At 49.1% G+C, this 18,125-nt stretch overlaps 1 protein-coding gene across 3 annotated transcripts; it reads left to right on the forward strand.

Moving 5' to 3' along the window:
• The first annotated feature begins 544 nt into the window (after nt 1-544).
• zgc:158376 (zf-CXXC and PHD_FXL19 domain-containing protein) lies at nt 545-17,587 on the forward strand. 3 transcript variants are annotated; one of them, XM_036148649.1, is made up of 11 exons: nt 545-1,419; nt 6,611-6,811; nt 8,008-8,151; nt 10,354-10,440; nt 10,602-10,787; nt 10,873-10,905; nt 12,972-14,179; nt 14,268-14,431; nt 14,503-14,664; nt 14,747-14,962; nt 15,037-17,587. In XM_036148649.1, exons 2-11 carry the CDS (start codon nt 6,626-6,628, stop codon nt 15,300-15,302), a joined length of 2,652 nt encoding a protein of 883 aa, XP_036004542.1. In that variant the 5' UTR covers nt 545-1,419; nt 6,611-6,625; the 3' UTR covers nt 15,303-17,587. The 3 variants fall into 3 exon arrangements, with proteins under 3 accessions (XP_036004542.1, XP_036004541.1, XP_036004543.1); XM_036148648.1 differs by having other exon boundaries at nt 545-1,314; XM_036148650.1 differs by lacking the exon at nt 545-1,419 and adding an exon at nt 1,462-1,827.
• Nucleotides 17,588-18,125: the final 538 nt, after the last annotated feature.

Below are 18,125 nucleotides of genomic sequence, written 5' to 3' on the forward strand. Positions count from 1 at the left end.
GGCGCAACAATTGCTGAATTCCTCAGAGTTTCTTACTTTTAACTAGAATATGGTTCATTTGGGTTTGATATTCTCACCTCAGACTTTGACTTCAGAGCTAAATGGAAAACAGCAGAAGTTGCTACTACTTGTTCTTGAAATATTCTCGTCTACGCAAAGAACAATTCCAGCATTTCTTCTGACCAAAGGATTGCTTTGTTATTACGTTTATTTGTGTTCTGTTTTGCCGTGTATGTACAATGTTCCTGGGTGTTTTAAAATAAAATGTGTAGTAAAATTAACCAATTTATTTCTGTTGGGTCAGTGTGGATTGTTGCGTGTTTTAAATTGGCTTTGTATAGCTTTTAATATAATTTACATACTAAATGTATAATTATCATCACTGCTTTAGCTTTTTTAAATTTTGAATATATTCATTTATTGGGAGCTGTTTAAACTATTATTTTTGGGTACTTTTCAAAAACTACACACCCCAAAAAAAAAAAAAATCTGTTTTGGGGTGTGACGTCATCGCGCAAAGGTGCAGTGCGCGCAGAGTTCCTGCCCATATTTTATTTACTACATTTGTTCCTTGATTTATTTATTTATTTATTTCGTTCTGCTCCAGGGGTGAAGCGGCGTCTGCGGTCACCTGTGTGATGTAATCAATGCGGAGGCCAGCGACGCGTCACGGGTGACAGGCGGGCTGACAACGGCGGCGAGACCACGCACGACACGCAACGACCGGGCGCCCCTCACAATAGACACGAGAACAAAAGCCGCGCGCTGCGCTTTAACTGATTAATGTTAATGCGCGAGGACTAGTTTCCTCAGCGGAGGGTTACGCGGGGCCGGCAGCGCCTGGCGAGAGCGAGGCGTCAGTGCGTGTTTTTGTGTTTTGCTGAAGCCTCGCAGGAGGAGGAGAAGCAGAGCGAGCCGCGAGCGGAGCCAGGCGGACTCACTGCGGAGAAAGAGAGACACTGGGGGGGAGAGAGAGAGAGAGGCGTGAATGGGCACGACTCAGCCTGCTGCTCAGCGCCGCTGCGCCCTTCACTCCATCCACATCGATCGCTTCGCCAACAACTGAGACGCTTTGGACCCCGGCGAGGGTCCGTGAAGCTGGCCCGGTCCCGGAGCTCGGCGGAGCGGCCAGCGTGATGGGACGTGAGTGAGGCTGCAGCCCCGGAGCTCAGAGCAGCCGCAGCAGCCCAGCGCAGGGACGAACAAGGAAGCGCTGCGCTGAAGCTAACGGCTAGTAGCCGCAGCTAACGGCTAACTGTTGGCTAATATCGATTCTAATGAGCCAGCGAGGAGCATGCGAGCTAACAGGAAGAGGTGAGAGGCCGCCGTGTGTACACGCAGCCGGGGGCTCGCCCCCTCCACCTTCCCCGCTGCAGCTGATCAATGTCGGGATACTGAAGGAGGAAGCAGCCGCAGGGGGTAAACAGCCCGTTAGCATGCTAACACGTTAGCGCTCCTCCCGTTGCGGGGTGCGCGCAGGTGTGGGGGCGGCGTGGAGGCACCGGGTGACAGTCCAGGTGTGCGGCTGTTTGGGGAACACAACAAAGGCGCGTGTTGCGGCTGCAGGTGGCTGAGCGGACGCTGCGGAGCGCCGCTAGCTGTTAGCCGCTAGCAGAGCCTTACTGCCGCTGGCGTCCAGCAGGAAGCTGACAGGTTTCCACATGATCAATATTCCTCTTATCGGGACCAGTCAAAGCGCACTTCTGCGTCTTCAGAGGAAAGGCCTGGAAAAAAAAAAGCGAGAGAAACTCATTTCTACGGGATCACTGGAGAGTTTTAGTTCCCGCTGCTGTCAGGAAACTTGGAAGAATATCAGCCTGACGATAAGTAGGTCTGCAGTATTTCAGTTTGAAGCTAAATTAACTCGAAGACACTAAAATGCAGCAGGATCACGTGTGCAGGCCGGACACCTGACAGTTTAAACTACTTTCTGTTTGCTGATGTATAAAACTGCACAATATCACAGCCAGTTGGAGCTTAGCAGCTTTAATATTTCAGGGCCGTGCATTCAACCCGAGTTCAGCCCAGGATTTGACTAGGCCGTTTATAAAGCTCTGTTGCAACCTGATGCTCAGACGTCGTTCTAAAGCATTTGCTGCCAGAGACCAGAATTCATGGTTGCTTAAAATAATAATAGTGATTTAACTTTGACTTTCCTAACCACAAGCAACAATCGTGGTCTGTAGGTAAAGATGTTTGTAAACGACGACTATTTAAAACAACAAATTAATCCGTTTTTATTAATCAGAATGTTCTTATTCAGGAGAACAACTTTGAATTGAGCTGGACATCAATCGTCGTTGAACATAAACAACAACCTACCAGTCTATGGATTAAACAGCCTGACCGCTACTTAAAGCTGTGGTGAGATTCCTGAAAGTTTCTGGTGAAAAAGTATTGATTATATAAACTCTAAAACAAGTAATAAAGTTAGATTATCTCACTGCTGCAGCTCTCTTCCCTTCCATGTGGAGCAAAGCCACTTTAAACATAATTACCGACTCCTAAAGGTCTGAGCTGTTAATTGTTATACAGCCAAAAACTGCATGGAGACTAGGTTTATTAAAATTGTGATTATATTGCACATGATTAATGGGTTACAGCAGTGATCCGGTCATGCAGCTGCAGATCAGACCGTGATACCACCACCATGTTTGACTTTAGACGTTTATAAAAATGCTAAAAGCTCTACACCAGATGCAACGAGGCGCACAGCTTCCAGAAAAGTTCACTTTTGTCTCTAGAGCCCTCAGAATGTTTTCCTCAAAGTCTTGGATCATCAACGTGTTTTTGGTGAATGTGAGACGGGGAGCTACGGCTGATTCTGGAGGAAAGGGAGTCATGGAGCTCGTTAATGAGCATCGTTTGGTTTTATCCTGATCAACAAACGTAAAAGTCGTCAGACGTGATAAAGGAGGACGGCCTGAGTCCTCCAGAGCTCTGGTCCTGCAGGCGCTGGAGATGTCAGGTGGAGAAGAGCTGCATCTGAAGGCTGCAGGACATGGAGCTGCACCCCACTGGCCCCCGCTGGCCCCAGACTAACGCTCCGTAGTCCTGACCGCAGTAACGTGCTGGTTGGACGCTGTGGTTGGTGCCATGCAGGCAGGTTAGGGCTTTTATCACCCATGATGCCTACAGTCTGCGTTCTTTGATTGGCTCGAGCTCTTCAAGCCCGCTATAAATCAGACCAACATGGATGTGGGATCAGTTCAGATGATTTCAGCTCAAACGTTGTCTTATCAGTTCAGATGGAGAGGCAGCAGAGATCAGAGAGGAACAGCTGAGTCCACGTCAGCTTTGGACCTGCAGGCTGAGACGATCACAGACGTTCAGCTCAGTGAGCGTTAGCATCTCAGCCGCTTAGACCCGAGGTCTGCACGGACCAAAGGTCCATCCGACGGACCGGGAATGGTTCTGATTCTGTGTGAATCCTGAACAATCTGCTGCCCACCCTGAGGTGGACCTTTGATGAAGAACCCTTCCTGTTATGATCAGGTTCTGATGTGGGTCGGACTTTAAAAGCGCAATAACTCACATTTACTGTAAAATCAACCTAAATCCTCATTTCTCACCCGGGATATAAGCAACATTCCCTAAAAACATTCCTCTCCATCAACAACGTCTTTGCCGCGTTTTTCTCCTTTCAGACCTGGAGCTACGGTCCAGAACTGCTTCGGTTCAGAGAGTGTTTACTTCCTGGTTCCTCAGCCAATCAGCTGAGAGTTCCCAGGGTTCCCAGCACACAGAGCGCAGCGTTTGGGGTTTTATGTTGGTAAAGGAGCAGCAGCCTGCAGACATGGAGGCCTGGAAGAGAAGCGGACCAGAACCAGAACCAGAACCCCCCCATAGACCCGTCCTGTGGAGTTTCACAGCAGCAGCTCAGTAATGGCGGCGCTGTGGACGTGTTGTTCTGATTCTAACCACTAGGTGTCGTTACTTATCGCTATTTTAAAGCCCACCGCTCCAAAATTTACAATATTACGTTAAACTAGTTCTGGACGATGTAGGAAAAAACATATCGATAAAATATAAATAATATTGATCGATATCGATAATTATCAACAAATTAAAAACATTTATTTTAAGTGCAGCCTTGGCCATTTTATGCTGTTGCTTAGCAACCTATTTTTAGATGAAGACACAAACACAGAATTCAAACTCGACCCTTTATTCAACCAACTTTTTACCAAAACTACCAGTTTTTAAAAAAAAAAAAAAGAACGCGTGGTCTCTTAACTCTGAAAGGGGCGGAGCTTCCTGGGTCTGCGTTGTGATTGGCTGGGAGGATATAATGATCTAATATTAACCTACATGTTAGAATGCTGAAGGAAGGGAAACTGTTATTCTATTGAACTTTTTATTGTTGAATTATCGTCCAGCTCTACGTTAAAGTGAAATATTTTCCCTCATTTCAGGAAGTGAAGTTTAATGATTTGTTCCACAGAGTTAAATATTTCAGTTTCCTTCTTGTAATTTTTATGATTATGGCTTCCAGGGAACAAAAACCCAAATTCAGCATCTCAGAAAATCAGGAAATCACATCAGAACCAACCAGAAAAGGAGGTTCTAAGCACTGTCAGGGTTCATAGAGGCCGTCAGCCTGCGGTTCTGCTTGGTTCTGGTGTCTGGACAACAGCCCAGAGATCCTGCGTGTGGTTCTGGTCAGAAGGCTTTGCTGGCCAATCAGGAACAGGACCACCATGGTCATTGGACCAGCTTTGGTACTTTGGGCCGGTACCAGGTCCTGCTGGAAAACCAGCCTCTCCATACAGCTTGTCAGCAGAGGGAAGCGTGTCCTGGTGGACATCAGAACCTCCAGTGGACCAGAACCAGCAGCCCAAACCATCTCTGGACCTCAGGCAGCGTGGATTCTGGACCCCCAGACTCTGGACCCTGATCTCCAGATGAAGTGAAACTTAATTCCATCTGAAAGCAGGACTTTGGACCACTGAGCCGCAGTCCGGTTCCTTTCCTCCTGGGCCCGGTTTAGACGGTTCTTCTGTGTGTGGCGGCTCCAGGTGAAGCTCCTCGCCTTCTGCCACCAAACGTCTTCCTTCCACTTAATGTTCTGGAACCGTGGACCAGCAGCTTCTGTGGTTCTGCTGCTGCTGACGCCGTCCTCTGGACCTCTGTCCAGTCGGCGCCGCCTGACCCAGACTGAGGGACCGTGGTGCCGGTGGTCTCCGGCTCCTCTGGGCCCGGTGTCCACTGGACTCAGCCATGGCTCGGTAGCAGAGCCGGGCTGATGCAGGCGCTTTGGGTCAGGCTGAGTCGGACCAGCGCCGTGTAGAACCTGCAGAACACCTTGGCAGGTGTGTGGAGTTAATTAGCTGCTCAGAGTTTCCAGTAATGAACAGTTTTCTAATTTTCTGAGACACTGAATGTTTGCGTTTCACCGTCGGTAGAAAAAAAATCATCACCAAAGATTCTGTGATTCGTCCCTCTGGACCGGTTCTGAGTAGGGCTGAACAATTAATCGCATTTTCAATATAATCACGATTTAAAGAAACGCGATTTCCAAAACGCAAAGTCTGCAATTTTTGGCTATGTAACAATCAGGGAATTAGACGCGTCCATTAGGTGTTGGTAAAATGTTTAAAGTGGGTTTGCCTCCACATGGAAGGGAAGACAGTTGCAGCAGTGAGATAATCTAATTTTATTACTTGTTTTAGAGTTTATATAATCATACATAGCATTAAGTACAGGTCAATCAGTTTAATACATAGACTTGCTTGTTGGTTGCACTTTATGTTCAACAAGGATTGATGTCCAAATCAACTAAAAGCTGTTCTCTTGAATAATATTCTGATTAATAGAAACATTAAAAGTTCTTGTTTAAAATAGTCCTTGTTTACAAACATCTTTATTTAGAGGCCATTTTTGTTGCTTGTGGTTAATGCAGAGAAAAGTCAAAATTGCAATTTTGGTTGAAATATATTGTAAGCAGAACGCAATCATTTCTGCTCTGAGTTTAGATGCTGTGGGTCTTTTAGCAACTAATCCACACGGCGAGGAAACAAATTGATTTGTTGTTTGTATATGTTTAAAAAGACATGATAAATTAAACTGCGGGAAAAAAATCACATTAAATCGCAATATTAAGAAAAGAAACCGCAATTAGATTATTTTCCAAAATCGTTCAGCCCTAGTTCTGGGTTTCACTTTCTGAGATGTTCCCGTACGATGAGCTGCACACAATGATGCAGATTTATCCCAGGTTCCCTGAACGCAGCGCGCAGGTCAGAGAAATGAGCCGGGCTGCCGTAAATGTGAGTTCTGCTGCCGGTTCTGATGTGTTCTGACGTTTGGTGACATTTGTTGTTTAAAGCAGCAGAAATTCTTCAGCAGCCGAGACGCGTTTCACAAGCTAAGGTCCAATAAGCCTTTCTGCCCAGATCAAAGTACTGGTTCTGGTAGTTATGTGAGGTCCATGTTAGCACAGAACCCAGAGCAGAAGGTCCAGAACCTCTGGATCAGTTATCAGCAGGTGACCCATCCATGGATGTTCCGGTGCCGCCACGATCCGAAACGAGCCCCAAACGTCAGAAGTTCTGCTTCAGAACCGGTTCTGAAGGTGCTGTGGCGCTGACCCGCTTCTCTGTGTGTGCAGCTGACTTGTCTGGGGATGTCGGGCAGTAAGGCGCTGGGCGGGGGGGCTGGCAGCGGGGCGCGGCGCAGGAGGACCCGGTGCCGGCGCTGCCAGGCCTGCATGAGGACGGAGTGTGGAGAGTGCCACTTCTGCAAGGACATGAAGAAGTTCGGCGGGCCGGGCCGCATGAAGCAGTCCTGCCTGCAGAGGCAGTGCACGGCGGTGAGTCCCCCCACACACACACCACCGGTTCTGATCCGGGTTCTGACGGGACCGGACCCGTCACAGCCCGGTTCAGGCTCTCTAACGTCGCTAAGCGGGTCTCCGTGAGCGTTTGATCAGAACCGCTTGGCGCTGGAGCGACTCGGGAGTCTCTGACCCGGGTTCTGTCCCACAGTCGGGTCCAAACAGACACAGAACCGCATCCTTTGTGGTTCTGTGTGGAGCTCCTTCAAATAGCATCAGCCCAGCGGGCCGCGATGCTGGGTTTCCGTGGCAACTGCAGCGAGCGCTGGCGCCGGTCCATCTCTGAGGTTTCTTTTTATCCTCCGCCACAGCAGAAGGTTCTGCAGCCGGTTCTGTTCTGGTGCCGGTCGGGTAGTTAGGAGGGAGGCGCCCTCTACAGGCTGCGGACAGGAGATGCAGGACCTGCAGAACCAGCCGCTTTGGGCCGGTTCTGCAGGTCCACTGGGCCGGTTCTGAGCTGCAGGTTGACCAGCGGAGATAAATTTCCCTGGAGTTTAAAAACGTTTTAATTTTAACTCTTTTTAAATAAGAGATTTAATCTTATATTTCAGATTTCTTTCACCCAATTTACTTTTTGGTTAAATTAATTTTATTTATTATATAAAACATTTTAACTAAGAGGTTAGTTTTACTTTATTTTTTTTATTTAAATATCACGATTCTTTAATCTGCTTAACGATTAATTTAGTAAAGGTGGATATATTGTTTTATTTTTGGAAGCTAACATTTTTTCAAATGTTTTTTTTTTCCTTTTATATTTACAATATTTTTATTTTCTATTTTTGTCTTTATTATTATATTTTGACATTAAATTAAATATCTACCTAAAGTGTTTACCTGGAATTTTATTCACTATTTAAAGTTTAAAACCTTTAACATTAAATTTTTTTTAAATATATTTTATCTGTAATTTTATTTAGCATTTCTCGATCCATTAGAACATCTTTTATATATATTTAGAGATTTTCTAGCATCACTTTTAAGTGTTTTTGCCTCTTTAAATCAGTTTAAATCCTTTATTTGTTGATGTTCCTTTGGCTTTAATTAATGTTTATTTACTGACATTCTGGTTTATCTTGACGAGCTTTGCCTTAAAGTCATAAATAATTGATAATGTAACGTTTGTGTGTTAGAGTCTAATAAATTCTAATAAATATCGTTTGTGTGTGCAGCCGGTGCTGCCGCACACCGCCGTGTGCTTCGCCTGCGGCGAGGCGGGGAAGGAGGACACGGTGGACTCTGAGGAGGAGAAGTTCAGCCTCTGCCTGATGGAGTGCACCATCTGCAACGAGATCATCCACCCCAGCTGCCTGAAGGTGAGCGGGCCGGGCCGGGCCGGGCCGGCGGTACCGAGGAGGAGACGGCCTTTTCAGCACACAGTCGGTTCTGCTAACACCTGCTGGTGCATCAGAATCTTTTGGTGTCTCTAGACCAGGCATGTCCAAAGTGCGGCCCGGGGGCCATTTGTGGCCTTTGTGCTGATTTTGGGTGGCCCTCTAACTGCATTTCAAGAAAGATCTGGTCCACCAGCACAGGCTGATGCAGATGGAAGATTTTAGTTTTTAATTAGGGCAAAATTATTCTAGAAAAGTTAAAATCCTATAATTGAAAATGTTAAAGTTTTCATCTTTTAATAAACACCCTTTTGTCATTCTCTTTAATTTCATAGTAACATCTGTCCAACGACATTTAATGACTCAAATTCAGACTTTGATGCATTAAAATCTGCTTTGGACTAAATTATTAAAATTGGCTAATTACAGCAAGTGTTCTCAAAGAACAACCGACCCAAACACTGTTCTGATATTGCTAGACCAAAAAGAGTTCATTATTGTTAAAGAGTCAAATTAAATTATTCTAAATAATTTTCAAACTGGACGACCATCTTTTAATACGACAAATAAGCAAAACTCTTTTTTTAAAACTTTGGATATACAGTGATTTACACATTCATTTCCTACAATGGACTAATTTATGTATTTAAAATCATCAAGCAAGCAAATTAACAAATTTTTTTTTGGTTTAAAATGTTTTTATTAATTTTTTGGCCCTTGAGTTCCTTTGACTTGACAATTTCGGCCCACGTACCGAAACGTTTGGACACCCCTGCTCTAGACGGAGGAGTTCTGGACTCCAGAACCCAATCCTGTCAGAATCGATTAAAAATGATGTCTGGTCCAGAAATGTGTTCCTACTGAGCGGTACCACCATGCGGTGTTCAGTATCTGCTCTCGGTACCGGGTCTGGGCTTCTCTGCATGGTGGTATGGAGCCGGTCAGCCTGTGGTTCTGCTGAGATGATATTGTTGTTAATAACTAAATATTGTTGTTAATAACTAAATAATTAGTTCAATACGATCTCAGCATGTTGGACGTTCACTAAAGGAACGTGGTCAGAAGGTTCTCCACGAAAGGTTCTCCACGGGTTTGTGCATGCCTGTTCAGAAGCAACCTGAACTGCAGATGAGGCGTTTTTAAAGGAAACAGAATATTTTAAACACATCGCAGCCATGTTGGATTGTCAGGTTGAAGTCGGTTCCATCTGATGGCAGCTCGCCTGGTTTGACTGCTCTAGTCCAGGTCCTGGAAACGTTTGTGTGGTTGATCTTCAGGTTCTGACTTAGGGCTGGGCGATAAATCGATTTAATCGATTAATTCGAATTTACAATTCTTTAAGATTTAATTTTTGGAAAATCTGGATTTTATTTTGCCAATCCACTCATTGGGTTTCCATGAAGAGAACAGCATGTGATGCTGAATATATGTTTTGGCAAAATTATTGTCAAAATATTGTTAAGTGGAAACTTTTTTTTTTACCATAATACGAGGTACTTCATTTACTAATTTACTTTTTTTTTAACTTAGTTTGAAGTTCACAAGTGCAGTGAAGCCTGTTCTTAGCTCAATGTGTAATACCACTAGCAGCAAATGTTTTGTTATATTTTCATTGTTTATAATGGCATGGCTGCCATCTTGTTTTACATGTTTCACAGCTTGTTTTTAGTTGCACTTTGAATTCAGGTCAACTCCCTGACGAAATGCTTGACATAAAAAGCAAGGTTTTAAAATAATTTCATTAATTTCTTTTTATGAAACAAAAAGGAGGAAAAAATCGATTAATCGGATTTGGTATGATAAAATCAGAGATTTATTTTTTAATCCATATCGCCCAGCCCTATTCTGACTCCAGTTCCTGTCCAGCCCGTGTGAATCTCACCAGAACCCTGGAACGGGTTTTCCTGCACCGTCCACCCGAGGCTGCGATTCTGACGCACTTTTTCCTTCCACTTAACTTTCCATGGACATGCTTGGATCTCTCTGAACAACCAGCGCCATAACCAGACACACAGAACCCGGCCAGAACAGAACTCTGGGGGGGGATCATGAGCCGCTGATGTTCCAGACGACTGAGACGAACCGTAAAGGTTCTGCTGCACCAGAACGGGTTCTCTGCTGAACCGTGACCGGGTCTGGTGGGTTCTGGTGCTGCTCATTTGAACTCATTTCTTTCCCCTGCAGATGGGAAAAGCTGATGGAATCATCAACGACGAGATCCCGAACTGCTGGGAGTGTCCGAAGTGCCACAAGGAGGGGAAGACCAGCAAGGTGAGTCGGACCGGTACCGGCAGGTCCTGCTTAGACAGCAAACGGGTCTCTGGTCGGTTTTACCCAGGAACCCGACAGCAGATTAACTTCCTGCTGGTGGTTGTGAGAACCTGGGCGTGACCAGAACCGCCTGTCTGAACCGGCTGTGTGTTTGGGTCCAGGACCAGGCGGACGGGTCGGGGAAGCGGCGGCTGGACAACGGCGAGGTGGGCCGCTGGAAGCTGACGGACGAGCCGCCCCCCAAGAAGAAGGCGCCGCCCCCCCTGGAGGAGGCGGGCCGGGCGGAGGGCGGGCACAAGAGGAAGAAGGAGAAGGAGCAGCCCCTGGACAGCGGCCCCAAGAAGAAGGTTCTGCTGGTTCTGAACGATCCGCTGCTGCAGGTTGTGGACGGTCCGGTTTGATGGTTAACGTCTGCTTCCTTTTCTCCTTCAGATTAAAGGCGCGCACGAGAAACGCCTGAAAAAGGTTCGACACACCTTCACTTCTCTCAGAACCAGATCGGACCCGTCAGATTCTTTTTATTAGTGAAAATATGTAAGCAGGCGGGTTTCTGCTGCAGTGCCTGACTGACCCGGACAGGCTGCCGGGTCAGAACCAGCTCGGTCCGTTAGCTCTGGTGTCCCTGAACGCGCTGGGACTGACGGGTTTGGACCCGTGGAAAATATTTGATGTTCTGTTCGGGTCGCCGAAGAATTCATTCCTAGATTTAGACAAACTTTAATGTCGAGTTCATAAAAACGACAATAAAGATGCAGACAGCTTACGACAACGTAATGATTGCAGCTGAAATAAAATAACATTACAGAATAAAATGCAGCAGTGAGGAGAACAATGCAGGAGAAAAACAGCTTTTAAAAGTGTGCAGAAGAATGTCTGTAGTGCAGAGATAATGGTGCAAAAAAGCTTTAATTTGAAAAGTTCAACGTTGGCAGTGAAAGATAATAAAGTTCTGTTCTGTGCTTGTGGGACGCAGAGTCCAGTTTAGAGTTCAGATTCAGACCGACTGAAAAGGTCTGGACTTTGACTAGGCCACGGCCGTCAGCTCCATTCCTCCAGGTCTGGAGTCCTGCAGCGTGACCCGACATCTCTGCTCGGTTCTACAGGTCCTGCTGCCATCTTGGTTCTGGAGGCTTTTTCCTCCATCCGAGCAGCCAGACTGGTTCTGCTGACTGAGGCCTGTAGAGTCTGAGGCGCCCCGATCCGTACCGTCAGCTCCTCTGTGCAAACAGAACAACTTCTGCGTCGCCGTTGAATGCGCTTTTAGCTTAAAAAGGACCATAAAAAACTAAAATTCACCTTATTTAACGTTTATTATGAACGAAGATATATTGAATATACCGTATTTTCCGGACTATAAGTCGCAGTTTTTTTTTATAGTTTGGCCGGGGGTGCAACTTATACTCTAAAGCGACTTATGTGTGAAATTATTACACATTTTTACCGGTATATCATTACACCTGTTATTTTCACACCAAACCACAAGAGGGCGCTCTAGGCCTGTGTTGAATCAGACGTAAGCGACGTAGAAGCGGAAGTGCCGCATCTTCAACCTCCGGAGTTAACGGAGTTATTTGAAAGTGACACTGAGGATGAAGATTTCACTGGATTTTAGTTATTTGGAGTGACACGGGCGCTTTGGTTAACTTCTTTGCATGTTATTTATGCTAAAGTTATCTGAATAGCTTTTAATATGTTATGTTAACACACCAGGCAGGTTCTCAGTTATGTCATGTAACGCAAGCTAACCGTACAATTATTCAGCCTGTTGTTGCCTATGTTCTGTTTTTATTTAAAATTGCCTTTCAAGATGACATGTCTGTTCTTGATGTTGGATATTATCAAATAAATTTCCCCCAAAAATGCGACTTATAATCCAGTGCAATTTATGTATGTTTTTTCCTTCTTTATTATGCATTTTATGGCTGGTGCGACTTATGGTCCGGAAAATACGGTAGTTTATTATGCTGTCGGTGCGCCGTCTGGCAGCCACAGCGGTTATTTCTTAGTAAAGCGTAGCTGCAGGTGATGAAAGACTGCAAACCGTGAAGTTCAGAGGAAATGAGACATTTAAATGTAAACTTGTGTGACGCCATCATTGCTCAGCAGTCAAAAGGCGATTTCTGCTGTTGTTCCCTTTAAATAATGTGATGTTCACACGGTTACAGCGAAATACAAAACAGAAACACCGGACCCAAAATAAGATAAAAGTGCGTATTCACACATGAGACGGCGTACGGACTAGGGCTGAACGATTTTGGAAAATAATCTAATTGCAATATTTTTTTTCTTAATACTGCGATTTAATGTGATTTATTTATTTTTTAAAAATTTTTTTTTCCCAGTTTAATTTTTCATGTCTTTTGAAACATATACAAACAACAAATCATTTTGTTTCCTCGCTGTGCAGATTAGTTGCTAAAAGACCCGCAGCATCTAAACTCTGTGCGACTTTGCTTGAGTTAAAGTTATAAAGAGTGAAATAATGATGGTGATCAGGAATAACGAGTAACGGTGATCTCTTCTCTGACCAGAAACCCAAACAGGAGGCGGGGGAGGCCAATGGACCCTCTTCCTCCTCTGGAGGAGCAGCTGGAGGTCAGCAGGGCGTCTCCTCCTCCTCCCAGCCTGCAGGGGGCGCCGGAGCGGCGGGCGCGGCGTCCAGCGCGGAGCAGCGCTCCCACCACCGAGAGAAGCTGGAGCGCTTCAAGCGCATGTGTCTGCTGGAGCGCCGGCCCTCCTCCTCCTCCTCCTCTTCCTCCAGCTCCGAGTCCGACTCCGAGTCGGATTCGGACGACTCCCTCAGGGGGGAGCAAGGGGGCGGGTCCTCGCCTTCGTCGTCCTCGCCGGCCCCGCCCCCCGCCGTCGTCTACGGCAACAGTGGCGGCGGCCGGGCGGACAGAGAGCGGAGCCGCAGCGAGCGGGAGCGGGCGCGGCGGCTGGCCGAGCTCGGCTTCAGCGCCAGCGAGGAGTCGGAGGGGGAGGGGGGCAGGGGGGAGGAGGACAGGGAGGAGGAGCAGCCTGGGGGAGGCGGGGACAAGGCCCGCAAGCGAGGGGAGGTCTCTTCCCGGGCGCGGAAACCGGGTCCGGTGGACGGCGAGGAGGAGGAGCCTCCTTCCTCGGAGAGGAGCAGGAAGAACTCGGCCTCGCTGCCCCCGCCCTCCCCCCTCTCCTCCAACCTGATCGCCGCCTCCTCGCTGCACGACGGCTTCGCCGCCAAGCAGCGCAGCAACGGCCAGGAGGCGCGCAACGGACGGACCCGGGGAGGGGCGGGGGGCGGGGAGAAGGAGAACGCCAGCGGGGTTCTGGCCAATCACAGACACGGCGGAGGGGGCGGGGCCAAAGGCAGCCGCAGCAACAAGGTGCGCAACAACACCAAGAACCCGAGGAACAGCGTCTCCTCCTCGGCCTCCTCCTCCATCCCCACCTCCAACGGCGGCGCCGGCAGCGGCCTGCTGATGTCGGCCATGGCGGCGTCGCCCTGCTCCCAGCCGTCCCGCCTGGCGCCGCGCTCTCAGATGATGAAGCGCAGCCCGCCGGCCGTGCCCTCGCCCCCCCGGCCCGTCCAGATGGAGCGCCACCTGGTGCGGCCGCCGCCCGCCTGCCCCGAGCCCAGCTGCCTGCTGCTGGACTGTGGCTCCGCCCACATCATGACCCGCGACGCCTGGCTGCGGGTCTTCACCTACCTGAGTCAGCGGGAGCTCTGCGTCTGCATGAGGGTGTGCCGCACCTGGAGCCGCTGGTCAGTCGCCCGACACGCCTTCCTGTGGCGCCGCCGCTGACCCCCGCTGACCCCCCGCTGATCACCTGTCCCCCCCGTCTCCCTCCAGGTGCTGCGACAAGCGGCTGTGGACCCAGATGGACCTGAGCCGCCAGCGCTCCATCACGCCGCCCATGCTCAGCGGCATCATCCGCCGCCAGCCCGTCTCCCTCAACCTGGGCTACACCAACATCTCCAAGAAGCAGCTCATGTGGCTCATCAACCGTCTACCAGGTGAGTCCCCCGCCCCCCCCCCTCGCCGCCTCGCCCCCCCCGCCCCGCCTCACGCCGCTCTGACCCGGCAGGTCTGCTGGAGCTCAACGTGTCGGGCTGCGCGTGGCCGGCGGTCTCGGCTCTGTGTCAGGCCGTCTGTCCCTGCCTGAAGCTGCTGGACCTCAGCCGGGTGGAAGACCTGAAGGACTCGCACCTGAGGGAGCTGCTGGCCCCGCCCCCTGAGACCCGCACAGGTGAGCCCCCCCCCCCCACCCGCTGGCCCAGAACCTTTCCTCCACAGTCTGACTCTGTTCTCTGCTCCCATTGGTCCGTCAGCTCCCAGCGAGGGCAGGGCGGGGCGGTTCCAGAACATGGCTGAGCTGCGATTGGCCGGTTTGGACCTGACGGACGCCGCGTCCCGCCTCCTGGGGCGCCACACCCCCCACCTGAGCCGCCTGGACCTCAGCCACTGCGGCAGCATCACCGACCAGACGGTGCGCAACCTCACCGTCTCCCCCCTGAGGGAGAGTCTGACCCACATCAACCTGGCAGGTAAGGAGGCGTCAGGCCGCTCCTCCTCCTCCTCCTCTTCGTCGCTCTTCGTCGCTCACCTGTTTGTCCTGCAGGTTGCGTGAAGCTGACGGAGCAGTGCGTCCAGCTGCTGCAGTGCTGCCCCGCCCTGCAGACGGTCGACCTGCGCTGCTGCTCCCTCCTCTCCGCCGAGTCCGGACAGCTGCTCTCCTTCCCCTTCCTCTCCTCCTCTTCCTCAACCTCCTCCTCCTCCTGTACGACCTCCTCTTCCTCGGCCACCACCACCGTCGCTGCTCTCTCCTCCTCCTCCTCCTCTTCCTCAGCTCTTCCTGACGACAGAACGCTGCTGAAGAACAGCTAAGCCCGCCGGGTCATGTGACATGGCTGAGCCCCCCCCCCCCCCCCCCCCCCGTTACACTACAGACAGGTGAGGAAGAGGAGGAGCCGCTCTACTGGCGCTGCAGAGGAGGAAGAGGACCCTCAGCATGTACATATTTGTTCTCTGTACATTTATGGGTGTGTGTATATATCTGTAGTTTACTGTAAATGACACTCCCGCCCCTCCTCCCTCGGCCAATCACGGCCCCTCCTCCCTCGGCCAATCACGGCACCTCCTCCCTCGGCCAATCACGGCGCCTCCTCCCTCGGCCAATCACGGCGCCTCGTCCGCTGCTTTTAGGAGAAACGAAAGATGTCGACGTTCAGGCGCTGCTCAGTATTCCTCCCACATTCCCACCGGAACCAGAATCTGGAAGCAGGACCGACCCGCTGTCCTTGGGTCTGGGTTTCGGGTCGCTGAGGTTCTGGTGCCCCCCCCCGTGTTTAAATTGAGCCTCGTCCGACCCGCTTGTTGGGTCCGGCGGCCCGGCCGGCCTCGCTGATCACCGGTTCTTTTTCTCAGGAGTGTTTGTGTTTTTGTTGACTTTAATTTATTCGGTGCCGCAGCTCTTCCAGCCGGGCCCGACCGGAGCGCCGCCTTCTGTCCCCGCCGCCAAGTTCTGGTCCGGTTCCGACGCTGCGGCCTGGTTCAGTTGGAGAAGGTCCTCAGAGTGACCCGTCTTGCTTTAGTGAATTCTACATATCGCTGCTCATCCGTGTGGGTCGGGGCTTCCAGACGGTCCGGTTCCGTGTGAGAGGAGGTCCAGGTCCGGTTCATGTTCTGGATTGATTCTGTAAAAATTATGTTTGTTTCTCCAAACGTTTATCTTGTTTAGATGAAATCAGCATCTGGGAAGAGAAAAGTGCTGTTCTGACAGCAGAACGGGTCCAACTGGGTCCAAATGGACGGGTGGAAGAACCCAGCCCTCCTGTCTCTCCAGGCAGTTCCTTTTTAAAGTGGTTCTGATCAAGATTTATCCAGAACTCAGGATGGATTCTTGGTTCCGAACTCATTCCTGACTTTAAACTGAAACGGGTTTCTCAGAAACAGAACTTGGGTTTCGGGTTTTAGGTCCGGATGTCATAAATCTCATCCGGTTTGGGAACCGGTCCGTTTGTCGGTTGAAACGGACCGAAGCCAGGGGAGGAACTGTTGATCAGAACCGGATCAGAACCGGAGCACCTGGGACTGAAAGGACTTGGAGCTGCAGGAAGTCGGTACCGGTCTCCAGAAACTCAACTCTGGGTGTTAGAACCAGAACCGCTCCGCCCACACCATGTTCTAGTCAGGTTTTGGTTCTGGTCGGTTCTCAAGAGGTTCTGCTGGTTCAGTGGAACCGCCTGGTGGTTTCATGCTTGGGTTTCTGAAGACCTTCAGCCCGGTTTTAGTCCTTAAGGCAGTTTAGAACCAGAACCTCAGCGTTTCTGAGCAGAACCTCCAGAGCAGAACCTTTAGGTTCTACCTCTGGGTTAACGTGGGAATAACTGGACCTGAGGCATGTTGGGCTGGAGTAGAACCCGACCGCATCCTTCTGGGTTAGCTCAGGTTCTGCCTCTTCATGTGACCCGAGGTTGTCTCTGATGTTCTGATCCAGTAACTGTGTTCTGACTCCACCTGTCCACCAGGTGGCCTCGGTCCGCTGTCTGCACTGATGCAGCTTCCCGTGGTGCGTTCAAGGTCCGCTCAGGCTGTGGGAGGCGGCAGCACTGAGGAGGGGGGGGGGGGTGACTCGTCAAACAGCCGAACTTTATTCCTGAGAGAAAACGGAACCCAGTTCATCGCTGGTTCTGATTCTGCTGGTTCTGATTCTGCTGCTTGTCTGTATCTCAGTGGTTTCCACGGCCGCGGCGTTTCCACGGGTCGGCTGCCGTGGAAACGCCGCGGCGCCTCCGCCCTCGTTGTGCCATAAACGCAGCAGCTCAGCCGCTCGCTTTCATGTCTGTGACGCTGATGCGCGGCTTCACCTGGCGACAGGTGAGCAGGTCGAAGCTGATTGGACGATCAGTCTGGGACCTCGGTATAATCTCGATGCACTGGATCAACCCCGATGTTCCCTGTTTTTTTGCCAAATGTAGTTTTTGTTGTGAAAAGGGGCATTTTGCTGTTAATTTCTTTGTTTGGTTTGTTTTTATATTTTGTCCATGATTCTTCCAACGTGTTGATGGAAAAATGAGGAAGAAGTTTGAACAAAAGAGACCAACTCCAGGCAGCTACGTGTGAATGACTACTGTACAATGACAAATAAAGAAGCGATGGGTTTGTTTTTACACCGTCTCTGTCGTTTCTGTCCAGCCACACCGATGACGTGCAGTTTTTTTTTTTTTTTTTATCCAAAAAAACTTTATTTAATCAATGTACATTACATCAAGTACCAGTGCAGAACTGCATAAGCAGCATTCACAGAAAGTGTATAGACCATATCTTAATATAGAAGAAACCCAAATATAAAGGGAGAGGGAACAATAATAATAAATAATAATAATAAAAGGGCAACATTATATTATACATATATTCAAGAACAGGGCATTAAACCAGCAGAGTAAATTTACTCAAAGAAAATTACCAGCACTTTTTGTTCCTAAAAATTCTAAAGATTTAACATAAGATTTTGTCTCATTTTTCTATTAGGATAAAATGCTTTATATTTGAAGTAACGGCATTTGTGTAAATAAAATTTTACTAATAAAATTAAAATATTAACAACAAATTCATTATCTCCAGTTTCCGTAACTACACCAAATAAAACTTCTCCTAGGGTCAGGTAACTGAATCCACGTCAGAAAATAACGGCAAAAGCTTTGGATT

This window comes from Fundulus heteroclitus, chromosome 16 (assembly GCF_011125445.2).
Source record: "Fundulus heteroclitus isolate FHET01 chromosome 16, MU-UCD_Fhet_4.1, whole genome shotgun sequence".
NCBI classification, from domain to species: domain Eukaryota; kingdom Metazoa; phylum Chordata; class Actinopteri; order Cyprinodontiformes; family Fundulidae; genus Fundulus; species Fundulus heteroclitus.